At 40.6% G+C, this 15,417-nt stretch overlaps 1 protein-coding gene across 4 annotated transcripts; it reads left to right on the plus strand.

Moving 5' to 3' along the window:
* The first annotated feature begins 3,067 nt into the window (after positions 1-3,067).
* On the plus strand, positions 3,068-12,250 carry LOC131247866 (pentatricopeptide repeat-containing protein At5g42310, chloroplastic-like). Of its 4 annotated transcripts, none has more exons than XR_009172074.1 (6): positions 3,068-4,541; positions 6,707-6,859; positions 7,028-7,099; positions 10,743-10,842; positions 10,913-11,259; positions 11,737-12,250. XR_009172074.1 is itself a non-coding variant. In XM_058247777.1 (5 exons), exons 1-5 carry the CDS (start codon positions 3,261-3,263, stop codon positions 10,945-10,947), a joined length of 1,641 nt encoding a protein of 546 aa, XP_058103760.1. In that variant the 5' UTR covers positions 3,068-3,260; the 3' UTR covers positions 10,948-11,701. The 4 variants fall into 4 exon arrangements, 2 of the variants coding, with proteins under 2 accessions (XP_058103760.1, XP_058103761.1); XR_009172073.1 differs by having other exon boundaries at positions 11,746-12,250; XM_058247777.1 differs by lacking the exon at positions 11,737-12,250 and having other exon boundaries at positions 10,913-11,701.
* The last annotated feature ends 3,167 nt before the right edge of the window (positions 12,251-15,417 follow it).

The raw sequence follows: 15,417 nt of genomic DNA on the forward strand, positions 1-15,417 counted from the left end.
AAATGCTTCTGATATATTTAATAAGTTTAAACCTTTATAATATATTTAATATGGACACATTTTAGAACACATGGTAATTGCTAGGATCCTTCAATTAAAGTGATTTAAGATAAATGGGCAATAATAGGTGGGCCCCACACAATGGGATAGTATGTCAGTGCTTACACCTCTCCAGTCGACTGTCTAATTCCCAAGCCACTAATCAAATAACTTCCTCCAATTAAAGTAACAGGAAAGGGATGGACCATCAAAGGTGGGCCCACATGATGGTCTCTATCTGTCAATGCTTATTAGACCCTTTCCAGTATATTCAATCTAGACCAACTAATTGGATAGTTAGGATCATCCGATGAAAGTGATTTGACAGGGCTTTGCAATTGAGATCGGGTCCCACGTAATGTCTGATGTATGGTCCGCATTAATAATCAGACCTTTTCTAGTGCAACAAATATGGATCGTCCATCTTCATATCCATTGATCGGATTGATTGGAGCATCCAAATAAATTGATTTGAGAGGATGGGCCATCAACGGTTTGAGGCGTTCATACCTCAACAGGTTTGGGCGAGCACACCTCTTATCCTTGCCCTCATGACTGATCGCACAATGATCCAAACCGTTCATTTAGATGCGCTGCACGGACGTCATTGAGTCACGACAGGTCTTTCAGATTCAGTACATTCGAATTCAGTTGAGCCAATGGCATATCTGATTAATTGAATTTTGCTAACTCCCCTGTCAGATAAACGGTATGGATCATCACGTGGTTGGACAGAAGGAACAATGGATTTTGGCAGATACAGAATGCCACTCGGGGTCCGAAAATAGGTGGAACTGATGAACGGAGTGGATTTTACCCGGACATCACGGTGGGCCCATTTATTGAAAGGAAACAGCCGATTGAAATCCACCAATGTCTTTTGCCATGTCACTTCAGTGGCCTTTTGGCTACTGAAGCCGTTTGCATGAGCCGATATCAATCGGCTGTCTCCTTTTAATAAATGCTCTTCCAATGGAGATCCGTTAGTTAGTAGATGTCAATGCACAAGTAATGGTTTATCTTGAGGAAAAAAGGTTTATCTTGAGGAAAAAAAAAACAGGAGATTTCCTGCAAAAGTCTGCGCAGGGAACCAGGTAGGGCCCACTGTAATGCTTGTGAGAAATCTTACCCGTCCATCTATTTTTTGAGTTCAATTCAGAACATAAAACTACAAATGAACTGTGTCCAGATCTCAAGTGGGCCAAAAACGTGATAATTGAACGTCCACAGTTGAAATATTTGTGGCCCACTGAAGTTTTGAGTCATGCTAATATTTGTGATTTCAGTTCATCCCACTAGGAATGAAGTTATTAACGGTATGAATGACTTGTAAACATCATTGTCGAACCCAAGCAGATTTTAATGGCATGAATTTCCCTAACCACATTTTCCTTTAGTACGGCCCACTTGAGCTCTCGATATGGTTCATTTTTGGCATCATGACCTGAAATAAACTCAAAAAATAGATGGAAGGGAAGGATTTCTCACAAACATCACAGTGGACCCCATCTGCCATCTGGGTTACCAGTGCAGAAACTTCCACTTCCATGGATAACGTACGTTGAGTTAACCGGTACGTGGCTAAGGGAAGCGGATTGCGTACGGAGTAAACTCTGTAAGTTCCCTCGTGATTTATGTATTTTATCCTGTTTGTCCATCCATTTTATAAGATAATTTTAAAGCCTTAGCTCAAAACCTAAGCATATAAACTGCTAAAATCGACCACACCAAAAGAAACGGTGTGAATTGAATTTATACCGTTGAAAAACTTTTAGGGGGCCACAAATGTTTTGGATCAAGATTATGTTTGTTTTTTACCTTCATCCATGTTTTTTGATCCTTTGAATAATTTTGGATGAAAAATAAAAATCATTGTGGAGCATGGAAAGGTTTTAATGGTGGAAGTCATTGTATTCCACTGTTTCTGTGGTATGGTCCACCTTAGATTTTTATAAGCTTCAATTTTGGGCTCAACACCTAAAATTAGATTAAAAAAATAAATAAAAAGTGTGGATAAATCACATATATTCATAGTGAGCCCAACTGAATTTTCTCAGCATAACAGTCCGATTTCGTGGCCGAGTGGGTGCACAACAGAAACGGAGAAAGATCGGATTTTAACAGGGTAGCATTTATGCCAAGGGAATATACCATTGGTATTTGACCAACGGCGTTTTGCCACATCACTTCGGTAGCCTTTTTGGCTACTGAAGCGTTCAATATCCAATCCGCTCTCGTGTTGCAGGGACTTGCCAAAGCAAGTGCCGGGCGCGGATTGGATACTGACAAGGTCACTAGCCAAATCACTACTGAAGTGGCATCAACAAGCTCTATGGACCCCACAATGATGCATGTGTTATATCCATGTCATCCAACCATTTTTAAAGATAGTTTTATGGCATTACAAAGAGAATGAGATAGATATAAAGTTCAAGCTGGCCCCACCATAAAACAATAGTGGGAAGAGTGACATCCACCGTTCAAAACTTCTTAGGGGCTACAGTAGTTTCCAATCAAGCTGATATTTTTGTTTTCATTTCATATATCTCTATATTAACTTATGAATAGGTTGGATCTCAAAAATACAGGCCATATAAATGTTTCAAAGTGGGTGTGACTACTCCCACAGTTTTCTACGGTGGGTCCACTTGAAATTTAGATCTATTTCATTCTCCTTGTAATGCCATAAAACGATCTCTAAAAATGGTTGGCCGGTATGGATACAACACATGCATCATGGTGGGGTCCACAGAGCTTGGTGACGTCACTTCAGTAGCGATTTGGCTACTGACCTAGTCAGTATCTAATCCGCGCCCCAGGTGCTGCAGGAAGCTCCCGTACGCGAAAATCTCCTAGGTGGATGATCCCCAACCGTCCGATGATCCGCGCCGTCGGAAGATTATAAAGTGACGGTCGATCTTTCATTTCCTCCATCTGCCGCCCAAAGATATCTCAGCAGGTTCATCTATTCGAAGCTGGAGCTCTTCAAGCAAATGCTCTCTCTCTCAACTGTAAGATGAAACTTTCTAGGGTTTTTCGAGTTCTTGATTTTATGCTTTTGGCATATAGAAATCGATTTTTTTTACTAAAATGAGAGAATCGTCACAGAAAGAAATTGAATTCTGGTTTTCCCAGGAATGTAGGATTCCAACAAATTGAATTCTGCAATTGCATTTACCGAATTTAGAAAAAGAAAGGAAAGGAAAGGTGAAGAACTTCAAATGAAGGAATATGGGTTGCAGTTCGCCTTCCCTTCTGAAGCGTCTCCGGTTTTATCAAGAATCGGCTTTTGTCCCTGCATTCCATTTCGTCACCGCTTCTCTGGCGGATTTAAGAAATTTTGTCCCACTACAACTGCTTTGGTTGCAATACGGAGAAATGGTCATGGAGAAACTGCTTTGGTCGAATCCAAGAGAAATTTAAAGATCAACGAAGCTTCCGGAAAGTCAAAGCCAGGGATGAAGCAGCTCCTTGATGAGTACAGTAATGTTTTGGATGACAGAGTAGAAGTCCCAGGTGAATTATATAACAATTTGATTCGAGCGTATTGTGGTGAAGGCGATCTAGATAAGTCCATGTGGTTTTTTGCTAGCATGGAGGCTGTGGGTATGCGTCCTACTGCAACATCTTACACTTGTTTGATTGATGCTCTTGGAAGCGTCGGTAGGACTCTAGAGGCTGATGCAATCTTCCAAGAGATGAAATTGTCTGGATTTGAGCCAAGGGTCAGATCTTATAACATTCTTTTAAGAGCCTTCTTGAGGAAAGGGCTGTTGCAGCTTGCCGACAGCTTGTTGATGGAAATGGGGGAGCGTGGGATAGGAAGAAATCAAGAGACTTACATGCTCCTACTTGATTCTTACTCCCATGCAGGACGTTTGGATGATACATGGTTGGTTCTTGGAGAGATGAAAGCAAAGGGAATTCGGTTGAACTCTACCATCTATAGCAAGGTTATCGGCATTTACAGGGATAATGGGATGTGGAAGAAAGCTATGAGCCTAGTGAGAGAGATGCGGGAAATGGGGGTTTCACCTGACAGGCGGATCTACAACAGCATAATTGATACATTTGGAAAGTATGGTCAGATGGATGAAGCGGTAGAAGTATTTGAGACCATGCAAAGCGAAGGTATAAGGCCTGATATAGCAACATGGAATTCTTTGATTCGTTGGCACTGTAATGCTAGAGAGCTTGGCCAAGCACTCGAATTTTTTACAAAGATGCAAGAGGAAGGCTTATACCCAGATCCTAAGATTTTTGTTACCATCATTAGTCGCTTGGGGGAGCAAGGGAAGTGGGATGAGATAAGGGAAAACTTTGAGAGTATGAAAGATAGGGGGCTTCGGAGAAGCGGGATCCTTTATGCGGTGCTCGTGGACATCTATGGGCAATTTGGGAGATTTCACGATGCTGAGGAGTGTTTAGCCGCTTTAAAATCTGAAGGTCTACAACCTTCAGCTAGCATGTTTTGCGCATTAGCAAATGCTTATGCCCAACAGGTGTGCTATGTCTTGCAGCTTGGCTGTTCTGCATTTAACTGCACATTGCACCTATTGGCTGTTTGCTTCATGTTTCTGTTAGCAGTTTGTAGCAATTTCACATCTGGCACATTCTTGTGAGTGCTGCAATTGATGACCATCTTATTTGCTACTCCATACATAGCTGGAGCAGACTGCAGTGTGCATGATAATTCATTTGATTGTTGCTGTTTCTATCACTTATACAACTGTAAAAGTAGTGTTAGGTGGTGGTGGTGGTGGTGGTGATGGTAATTTGGCATGACTGTTGTTACTATCATTTATATTAGTACTAGTTGGTAGGGTAGTAGTAGTTGTAAATCTCATTAGTTCTCATCCTTACATTCATGGGCCAAAAAGAAAAAAAGAAACTTTTTACATGAGAAACGACAGCATAAATGCCATCCACCAGCATGCACACTTTGATATGGCTCTCTCTTTCTCTCTCATTTTGTCATCATTCCCTGCTGAGCTCAAGGATGCTCCATGAATACCCCAGGAAAAACAAAATTTGCGAAGGTGACTTAAGTGGTGGTAAGTTTTAGTCTACCCTTAAGCAAATTGCAACAGTGCTTCTAAAACTTTCATGGAACCCGGTGTGAAAATGCCCCTGCATTAATCACCCCGGGCGAGGAGTCTCAAACACGAGACCTCCCACTCTGATACCACTTTTGATGCAGGAGAATTAACCACTTGCTCAAAAAACTCGAATTGATAGAGCATGGCTATTCAATCCCTTTATCTCATAACTCAAGTCAGGCCCTCAGCTGAAACCCCCTTGTGGGCCCCACTTCACATGTGTCTCGCCTCACACAAGCCACCCACCTCACACGGGCTGTCCACCCCAAGTGTGCTCCCGCTTCACAAAGACCAACCTACTCAAGCCTGGTGCGCCTGCATTATTTCAGGACAGGGTTATTAGAGAAGAGTTCTCTGAAGTGAATAGGGAACTTCTGAATCCAGCACTGCAGGTGTGAATGGTAAGCCATATCAAGCCACCCCTTCTAGGATGGGGCAAGTCGGAGGATCCTTGTAACTTCTGGTTCAGGGCCTGCTGTTTGTTTCCAACAAGCTTTCATAGAAGAACCCCAAGCCTGTTGGAGGATACATGGCACCGGGTCCCTCCTAGAGGTGGAGCCATGAAAAAATGGTAGGTAATTGTATTTTCGTTCATCTGTTGGCAGCTGAGGAGAACAAGCCATTCCTCGTAGGAAAAATAATAGGAATCACTGCCACCTCGGTAGAGGAAATATGCTAGCAAGTTTCAAACACTGGGCGTCTCCTCAATCCCATTTTAGAGGCCAGAGGAGTCAATTCTTGTCTCTTAGCATGAATTGGATATTGACAGAGAGGCTTCAGTAGGTTTTCAGAAGTTGGCTGCAGCCTGTTCAAGGCAAAAGGAAAGATTATGTGGTGCCTGCTTCCATTAACCATATGTTGTGAGATTTGGAAGGATAAAAACAATCGCAATTGAATTTCGATTGCCAGATTATTTGATGAAATCAAAGCAAATGTTATTGAGTGGGCCCTCCTTTTCCCAAAATTAAGGGCTGTTCAGTCCCAGATTTGTGCTCAGAGTAGAGTAATGGTAGGCTATCTGATTAAGCTTTTACCAGCCTTGTTTGTTGGCTTGCCAGTTTCGTGTTGTTCATCAGGTTTAGCCTCTTATCTCTTGGTTAAATATTTTGTTTAGTCTTGGGAGGTGGGAGGTCTAGTTTTTGTTGTTGATTGGTTCCTTCTGTCAGCGGCCAGCTGGCTTTTTGTTTTGGGGTTTGCTGCTTTAATAAATTATCTTGTTGCTTTATTCAGAGGGAAAAAAAAAAAAAAACCTTCCCTAGTCAATTAACTTCTCCCCTTGGAAATCTAAAATTCTACAACACTTTCAGCAGGGAATTACATGTGTACATAGGAGAATGTATTTAACAAAAGAAAAGGAAGCTCTATGTTTTTTATTATAACAAACTTTTGCTTCTGTGCATGGATTCTGATCTTTAAGATGCCATGCTATATGTAAGAGTGTGTACATACGTGCCATCACCTTAATTTTTTTCACTTCAGTAACATTGTAGCATTGTTAGATGGACTCCCTTATTACATCGTAGCATGACTTTAACCATCGTGTTTCATACTTTCAATTCATTACACAGGGATTTTGCGAACAGACTGTTACTGTTCTTCGATTAATGGAAGCTGAAGGAATTGAACCAAACCTTATAATGCTGAATTTGTTGATCAATGCATTCAGTATTGCTGGAAGACATTTGGAGGCAATGGCAATTTTTGAGCATATAAAGGAGATTGTAAGTCGCTTCTTTTCGACAATATGTTTCTCGTTAGAGAATGTGTTGCATCCCAGTGCCTTCACTTTATTTATTTCTTTCTTTTTTCCCTTTTTTTTTTAATTTTTAAATTTACTTTCCAGTAACCCTGTTTGCCGATTCTAAGACACAATTGTTATTGTCTTGAAGGGCATTAGCCCTGATGTGGTTACCTACAGTACACTCATGAAGGCATTTATTAGAGCGAGGAAATTTTACCAGGTCAGCTCGTCCCACTCAATGCTGTCAAAATCATTATCATATTGCAAACTGTATAATAAATCATAAGATCTTTTTCTGATTTTCTTAGAATTAAAAAAAAAAAATCTGAAAAAAGTATAAAATAAATACAAAAATTAAAACTCATCAATTGTCCATTTCCCATCAACATGCACCAATTACTATTTCCCATCAACATCCACCAATTATTACATGTCATGATATTGGCAACTGAGAACTCGTGTAAGATATACATATCGTGTCTTTCCCTCAAAAAAACATGCAACAGTCCTTTAGTAATTTTACCTTTCTTGACTGTAGATTCACGTTGGAAAAAGTGTGATTGGATTCCATTGACCAAAGAAAAAATGTTTTAATATCTTTGTTTTTGGTTGCTGAATTCAAAATCAATAACTGTTAATGGGGGAGGGCCCATACAGTTATCTTATGATTCGTACGATTCTATATAATAATTGTAGGATTCATATGATATGGTTACGAATTATGATTTTTTTTGGGATTTGCAAATTGAACCTATGATTCATTTCGTGTGGTGTGCAATACAACATGAAATGCGTGCATATCACAAATCCAACAATTTTGACAACATTAGTACTACTTAAATCAGCATATATAATAGAAGGAATGTTTAGTTAATATTAAATGATAAGTGAACGATGCATTTTGGTTTCATTATCTTCTGATAGATCTGGTAGAACACATGCATATGCAAATTTAATAATGTAGGAAACAAGAAGGTTTCAAAAACATATAAACATAATGGATCCTATTGTTATATCTTCTGAATTCCACCTCAGGTAAGGCCTCCAATTGTCAACTTTCTTTCTATCTCCAATAAATCCACAAACGATGACATTTGAATTCTTCTAATCATACAAATTTAGGGACTGTGCTGAACTCTCGTTTCAATTCCGAAGCTCTGAGTTTTTCTGGATGAGGCAGAGAATAGTTGTATTAATGCTCTTGTTCAGCCTACTTATCTCGTAAAATTCAGAGAACACCAACATCATATCATCCTTCACAATTTCCCAAGCTTCATGAAAGAAGCCTATCGAGAATCCATCAGTCCCTGCACTTTGTCGTTGTCCATGCTAGATATCACCATGCTAACTTCCACCAATTCAAAATGGCTTTCTAGGCTTCGAGCCACCTCAATGGGCAAATAATTGAAATCCACACCAACTAGCATTGTATGCCAAAATGTTTACGTAACCGTTACATGTTACAGGGCTGAAACTGCCATAACGGTCATTGCAGAAAAAAATGACCTGTAACGGTCCCAAAACAGTTTTTTTTTTTTTTTTTTTTCAAAAGGCCATTACGGCCACCATTACCGTTATGAAACACCTTGCCATCTAGTATTGGTCTAAGGATTTCTTCTCTAGAATATTACTGCTTGTAAAAATTCCACTACTGTTCTTTATTGTCATCTTTATCCTCAATTATTCATTAACTCTGCCACCTTCATGAATGCTTTTGAAGGTCTTCTTCCTTCTAGTGTTAGCCATGCATTGGAATAACCTGTGTTGTGATCACTTGCTTTTAACCATAATTTTCACAATCTGTCTCCATGCTATCTCCTCTTGTTGGCTGAGGAATTTCCATTCCCTTCTAAGGTCTGATCTCATGTGCTCGTTGGCTTCCATAAGACTACCCAAGGCTTCTTTCTGGTCAAACTAGCTGAATTTCTGAAGAGGAGCTTACACTTTAGCAGGTTCTGTTATCTTGGCTTCTTTGGACCACCTTTTCAAATCGATCATAATAATCTACAATTTCTTGTTGATGTGAAAACCAGCCCAGCCCTCCACAGTTGTCTCCGAACATGATTTCTTGATCTTGTCAGTGAAGCCCGGAATCTGTAGCCACTTGTTTTCGAACTTGAATAGGTGTGGGCCCAATAAGCTTCATTGATATCCAGCAACCATGGATTGTGGTTGGATATGAGTTTTGGGAGGATGATTTGGCTACAATTCTGGTAGCATGCATTCTTGGTGATTTGACCATGTTAAAGGCTCACCCTTGAATCACAAATCAACATGATCATGGCTTCCTACAAAATCAGCAAAAGCTCTTATACTCATCCTAACTTTGGAGTTCCTAAGCTTCTCCGATGCGAACCCGATCACGTTAAAATCTCCTCCTAAGCACCATGGGTGCTGCCAACACACTCTAACAGAGTCCCAAACTCCAAACAAAAGTTGACTCTGCAGCCCGTATCTGATGATCCATACATTTTTGTTAGGACCAGTTGCTTCCAGTCTTCCAGATCTGCCATACAAACAGACACCAAAAATTCATCAATCCAATGCACCAGAACTGAAAGCTTGGACTTATCCTAGATCGTGAACTGCTGCTGCCCCAAATCTGATCCCATAACGCATCATTCATGGTTTGATTTTTTTTTTTTCTCTTGAATTAGAAAGATCTCAATCTTTCTTCTTCTCAGCCAGCAAATCAATTGCTTTTTATCCACAGATTCCAGACCGCTGATATTCTATGAAAGGATCTCCATGGATCACAGCCTTTGATCTCAATCTTTGCCTGCTCCCTCTGCTTATGGCCTTCCCTTCTGTAAGAGACTTTGCCGTCATAGTTCACCGAAGTGGCTAGCCTTTCAGCTTCCATGATAATCTTCTGTTTGCCACCCTTTGCTGGTCCTTCCCGACTTCAACTGCATGATCCTTCTATATGCTTCATCAAAGACAGCCTGGAGATAGTTCCAAATGAGGCATAGTCACCCCCTGCTCCTTAGCCACCGCAACTGTCTGACAAGATTCTGTCTCTGTATAACTCTTGCCTTCTAAAAATTTTGTCTTCCGCCAAGTCTCCCCACCTTATGGCATCCTTGCTTCTCAAGTATAAAGAATCATCCTCTGCCCATTGTCCAAGCATTTTGCAATGTTCCATTGCACTTGTCTTAGTGGATCTCATTCAAGTATATCTCCTCCTCTCTCTCTTTTTTTTTTTTTGCCCTTTTTAATTTTTGCATAATATTATTTATAACTGTCTTGTTGAATTTAAAGAGTTGATGAACTGTGGCCTAATTTCAGTTATGGCCCTTGATAGAGTGGAATGGCTGAAAAGGTTTCATGTAGCTGACCCCAATTAGTTGGGACAAGGCTTAGATGATGATGATGATGATGATGATGATGAACTGTCTTGTTGAATTTCAAAACCATTCCCTCAACCACTTCATTGAAATGGTTGTCAAAAAGGTTTGAAAACTATATCAGAAATGCCAATATGATATTGGTATCAAATGTGCTATCCCATATTTCCATAGAAGAAACCAAGATAGAGACCTGAGGAGCCACAAAGCATCATGGTCCAAGCATTCTGCAATTTACCGTTGTGCTTGTCTTAGTTGATCCCATTCAAATTTGGGCTTCGAATGCCCAGAGCTAATATTTGTTCCAGTGGACTCTGGTACATGCACACATCATAATTGGGCTTTCGGATCCTTTTGCACTAACGCATCTAATATGCGTGCATCACATGTGCTGGCAAGTGTAAAATGTGAATTCTGCACACCCATACATGCTGAATATTTCTATATTGGTGCGCCTTTTTTTTCCACATGTTTATCTCTCTTCAGCTAATTCATTTTACAAGGCTTGTGAATCAGGTTCCAAGAATTTACAAGGAAATGGAATCTGCTGGATGTACTCCTGACAGAAAAGCAAGGGAGATGTTTCAAACTGCTTTGATGATCCTTGAACAGCATGGTGGGTGTTTCATAGCATGTATATGTGTATATCTGTATGAGTTTTGTGCTGATATGTCCATGTGTAACAGGCCACAGGCATAATTGCAATTCAGAAGACTCCTAATACCCCGAACTCAGTGCTTGTTTTCAAGAGAGGGAGAAACTTGTTAAAAGCCTCAAGGGAAGGAGTACATCAGGATCAGAAGTTCAAGGCAATTTTCTTTTAGCTGGATTTTTTATCATCTTAATGGGGGAAAAGACAGTAAAATTGCTAGAGATTTCAAACGAAAAGTACCAGTGTACCATACTCCACTTCAGTCTAAACAACTGTCACCAGACTGAGAAACAAATGCTGGAAGCAATGGGAGAAGCATCAACTTCTATTAAAGTACTTGCACAAATGCCTCAGATGGACAGAAGGGAACGAAAAATGCTGGTATTTCTTTTTCTTGGAAAACGAGTGTTCTGGTGGCTATATTTTAAGCCCAGTCTTTTGGTTTGGGTGGGCAGTGTTTGGCACTATTGAATTGAATTGCAAATCCAGAGACAAGTTCGTGATTGTAGGTGCGACTGGATCAGTAGCATGTAGCCGTTGATGTAAGAAAGTGAATTGGTCAGAAGAGAGCTTTGAGCATTATTAGTTCATGGGTAGGAGTGCTTGCATGGGTAAAAAAAAAAATCTGTCAAGCTGTTGCTTTGGAGTTGAGGTTTTAGCGGTTCATGTAGGTAAAAAAATGGAAAATTCATGAACAGTTTCGTTGCTTTTTCTAATATATGCTGAGATGATTTTTTTCAATGTAGATGAATGGTTGGATAGATAGTTTATCAATCTGTATGAATTAGTTAGTCATGATACTCAATACATTGCATTCGCTGCATTTTAAGGTCTTATTGTAACATCTTTGTGTTAAAGAATGTGCAGTAATTGCTGGTGGCTAGTAGCAAAGAAGCAGAGATGATGGCTCTGTGCAAAGTGGGGAAATTCCAACAGTCACCAACTTTTGAGATATCAACAAGTGCAATCCAGATGAGGAATCTTGGATGATTTCTCAGGCAGATGATTATCAGATTTGAACAGTTAATGAAGACCCAGAAAGTTTGCAGCTGAGAATTGATAGATGGGCCAGTGTTTACAGTCAACAGCATGCATCCAAGAAGCTTGAAAAAAGGAAGATGAAACCAAGCAGCGTTTTTTGTTCAATGTGAAGCGGTAATCTTCTAGGCTACATTAGCTTCCATACATGATATTGTTTGGAAGGAACCTTAATCAGGACCGAAATAAGTGAATATACAAAACGGCAATATGGGGTGAAGAGATCAGGGGCGCCGTTTGGGGGTATTTTTCATGGAAAAGTATTAATCTGACATTAATACTTTTATTAATCTGACATTTCAACGGAAATACCACCTTTTTTTTTTTCCTGCCCCATATTTCCTTGTAAATGGGCCGATTTATGATCATTATTATTATTATTGTATTTCGTCGCATAAAAAAGGTTGAGATCATTTTGCTAATTTTATATATTTTATTATTATTATTATTATTATTATGGGTGAGGGGCAATCAAAGTAGGATTTGAGTGGTCTAGATTGAGTACATTTGATCCTTATGTACGGTGGATGCGTGCGTATGCATGATCCCACACTGCGAGGGTATCATTGTTGTTTATGGCCCTTCCAACGAAATCTTATCTTCCCTCAGTCTATGCCTGATTTAAAAACAAGATTGTCGTTGACCCAGAGCCCACTCACATCACATGCAACCAAACACGGCACTGAGGATCAGACGCATCTGACCATTTGTAATTTTTTTTCTATTTGATCTCTCTCAGCGTCGACCTGGATCCGACCCGATTTTAAACGGGTCTCAAGATTTGAACCCAGGTTTGCGCAACGGATCCTAAACTGAGTCGGATCAAGGTCGGGGTGCGATCATCAGATCCAAGCGAACTGTTAGGAATAAAATCATATGATCTGAACCCAATTCGACCCGACTGATCCAAATGTGGGTGCCACTCGAGGGAAGCGGATTGCGTGGTGTGGATTTACTTATATGCCATGTGTGCCATACGAACAGGTTTTGGGAATGCCTGAGAAGAACCGGGTACTTCCAGTTAAAGGTCCAATCAATGGCCGGGTTTTAGCGGAAAGAAATCTGCCAAGCAGTCGCTGGGATCATCTAAGGGCCTGTTTGGCCGGGCAGATTGGATGGGATTGGAAGATAGATCCCGGGATTGGCCAGGCGTGCCAAACAGACACGGATCCTGATCCCGGGATATAGCAATCCCATGGATCTTAAGACAATCCACTGACATCACCATCATCACCTTTAAATCCCATCCAATCCACCCTAATCCCTTCGAAATTGCTTGGGACGTGTTTGGTTCAAGGGCGTGCCAAACAGACCCGATATAGCAATCCCATAAACAGACCCGATATAGCAATCCCATGGATCTTGTACCAATCCACTGACGCAGCTATCATTACCTTGAAATCTGTGCAATCCAATCTAATACCATTCAATCCAATCCCATCCAATTTGCCCGGCCAAACAGGCCCTAAGCGATGTTACTCTTAGCATATGGTCTACGCACTGTAGGGTGCTTTAGATGAACGGTTCAGATCTTGTCCACTATGGCACGTGTCAGGATACTGAGTGGTCGATAACTAAAGATAGCGGTCTCAGAATGTGCAGATGTATTTCAAATAAGACATGAGAAGTGTTTGCTTACAGGCAACGGCATCACAACTTGCCATGGTGGACCTACTTTCCCACTAAACGTGTCGCTTGCATAGGACATCAGTACCATGTAACAGAAGTCTATGGACCATAGAGATGGCATTTCTTGAAAATGAGTCCGATCCGCTCAGTAGATGGGCCATACCTGTTTGTTGAGTCGGACAATCTGTTGTCCATTACTCACAGGTATGGCCCATTTGATGAGGAGGTCGGTCTGATTTTTGTACCGGTTGATCTTGACAAAAATGCTCCCGGGTATCTCGCTAGCGTGAAAGGTGATACGGCACCACAAGTTGGTGAATCTGGATGGTCTACCTGGTGGGCCATATTATGATTGAACAATTCTAGCATCTGATGGTGATTCACTCACGCATAATCTTTATAAATCGATTTTCTGTACGCAGCTACACTGATCAATAAACTTTTTTTTCTTTCAAATCTGGACCGTTAATACTCTTCTATTTAAAAGGCACAAATCAACTGATAGGATTGGTGCCTGCATTGTCTATTCTACGGCTTGGCATCAGCATCCATAGTAAAGCCGACAAGATGGACGGTTCAGGTTCACCAGCATCCATAGTAGGGCCGACAAGATGGACGGTTCAGGTTCACCAGCTGCACAACCTCAGTTACAGTGGAGTGGCGACTTTAATAGTAGAACTTAAATGACTGCAAACGGACGGCTAAGAAAAGGGATTCAAGAAATGGAAAGCCCCGTGCAACAAAAGCTTCAATCGGGCGTATTCTGATATATGTCTGATATATGATAATGGAATGAATATCACATGAACATGTCATAGTTTCTCAAAGAGATTTTTGTTCGATAGATAATAAAAGTAGCGGAAATTTGCATCCAATCCATATAGCACCTCTATTAGGTGGGCCCCACATGATCACTGGTTTAGATCTAACTATTAGACTAAAGTGATGAGCATATTAATGCATCACATTATGATTGTGATGTCACATATAGGTATAAACAGTTACATTGATGCTGTGTTTCTTATGCATAACATTTGAATAGATATGGATTTTTATTCATGGAGCCTCCAAATGACGGTGGAAGTTGTGATGGCTACATTCATGAGATGGTAGAAGTTGTGATGGACACGGCTTTTTCAATACCTTATCCTATTAAATCATGATATTGTTACTCATCAATATTGTTTGATCATGTCGATTATTAATGTATAGACTGGCCCTTTAATTTCGCATTTTTTTAAAAATATATTCATATTTTAATTCGTCCACATATTTAATCCAGTAGTGACAGGCAGTTCATGGAAAAAGCAATGAAAAAGGCGCCATGATGTATGTATGTAAGATGAGAGAGCTTAAAATCAGAAATTTCCCTACATCCGCAGCTTTTCATTAACATCCGCAGCTCCATTCTTCTGCGGACACATGGGCCCCACTCTTCCCAACTGAAAAACGAATAAAACAAAATAGACATCCTCGGGTCGAGTATCATATGATTGCTGGTTAGCTTTTTGGTAATGGCCTGAAGTAGGAGCGGCCAGCGGCGCGTGTGGACTCGGCAGTTGATGCCCACGAGCGCCTGTATATGCCCATAAAAAGCGGACCGAGGCGACCCCACCCGCTTCATATCCCCTTTGCCATTTCTGTGTTTAGAGCTTTCAAAAGACGAGAGCTGGGCTGGTCATTTCTGGACATGTGACACGCGCGTACGACATCAGAACCGTTCATTCATTAGGTCCAATGGAGAATGCGCCGTATGCCAAATAGTAGACTGTTTGAATATATCTTAACCTTTTAATTAATAACGTACAGAAGTAGGAAAAAAAAGAAAGAAAGAAAGGCTCACTTTCAATGAGAGCAGGTTCAATTAATGAT

The sequence above is a fragment of the Magnolia sinica genome, chromosome 6 (assembly GCF_029962835.1).
Source record: "Magnolia sinica isolate HGM2019 chromosome 6, MsV1, whole genome shotgun sequence".
Taxonomy (NCBI): Eukaryota; Viridiplantae; Streptophyta; class Magnoliopsida; order Magnoliales; family Magnoliaceae; genus Magnolia; species Magnolia sinica.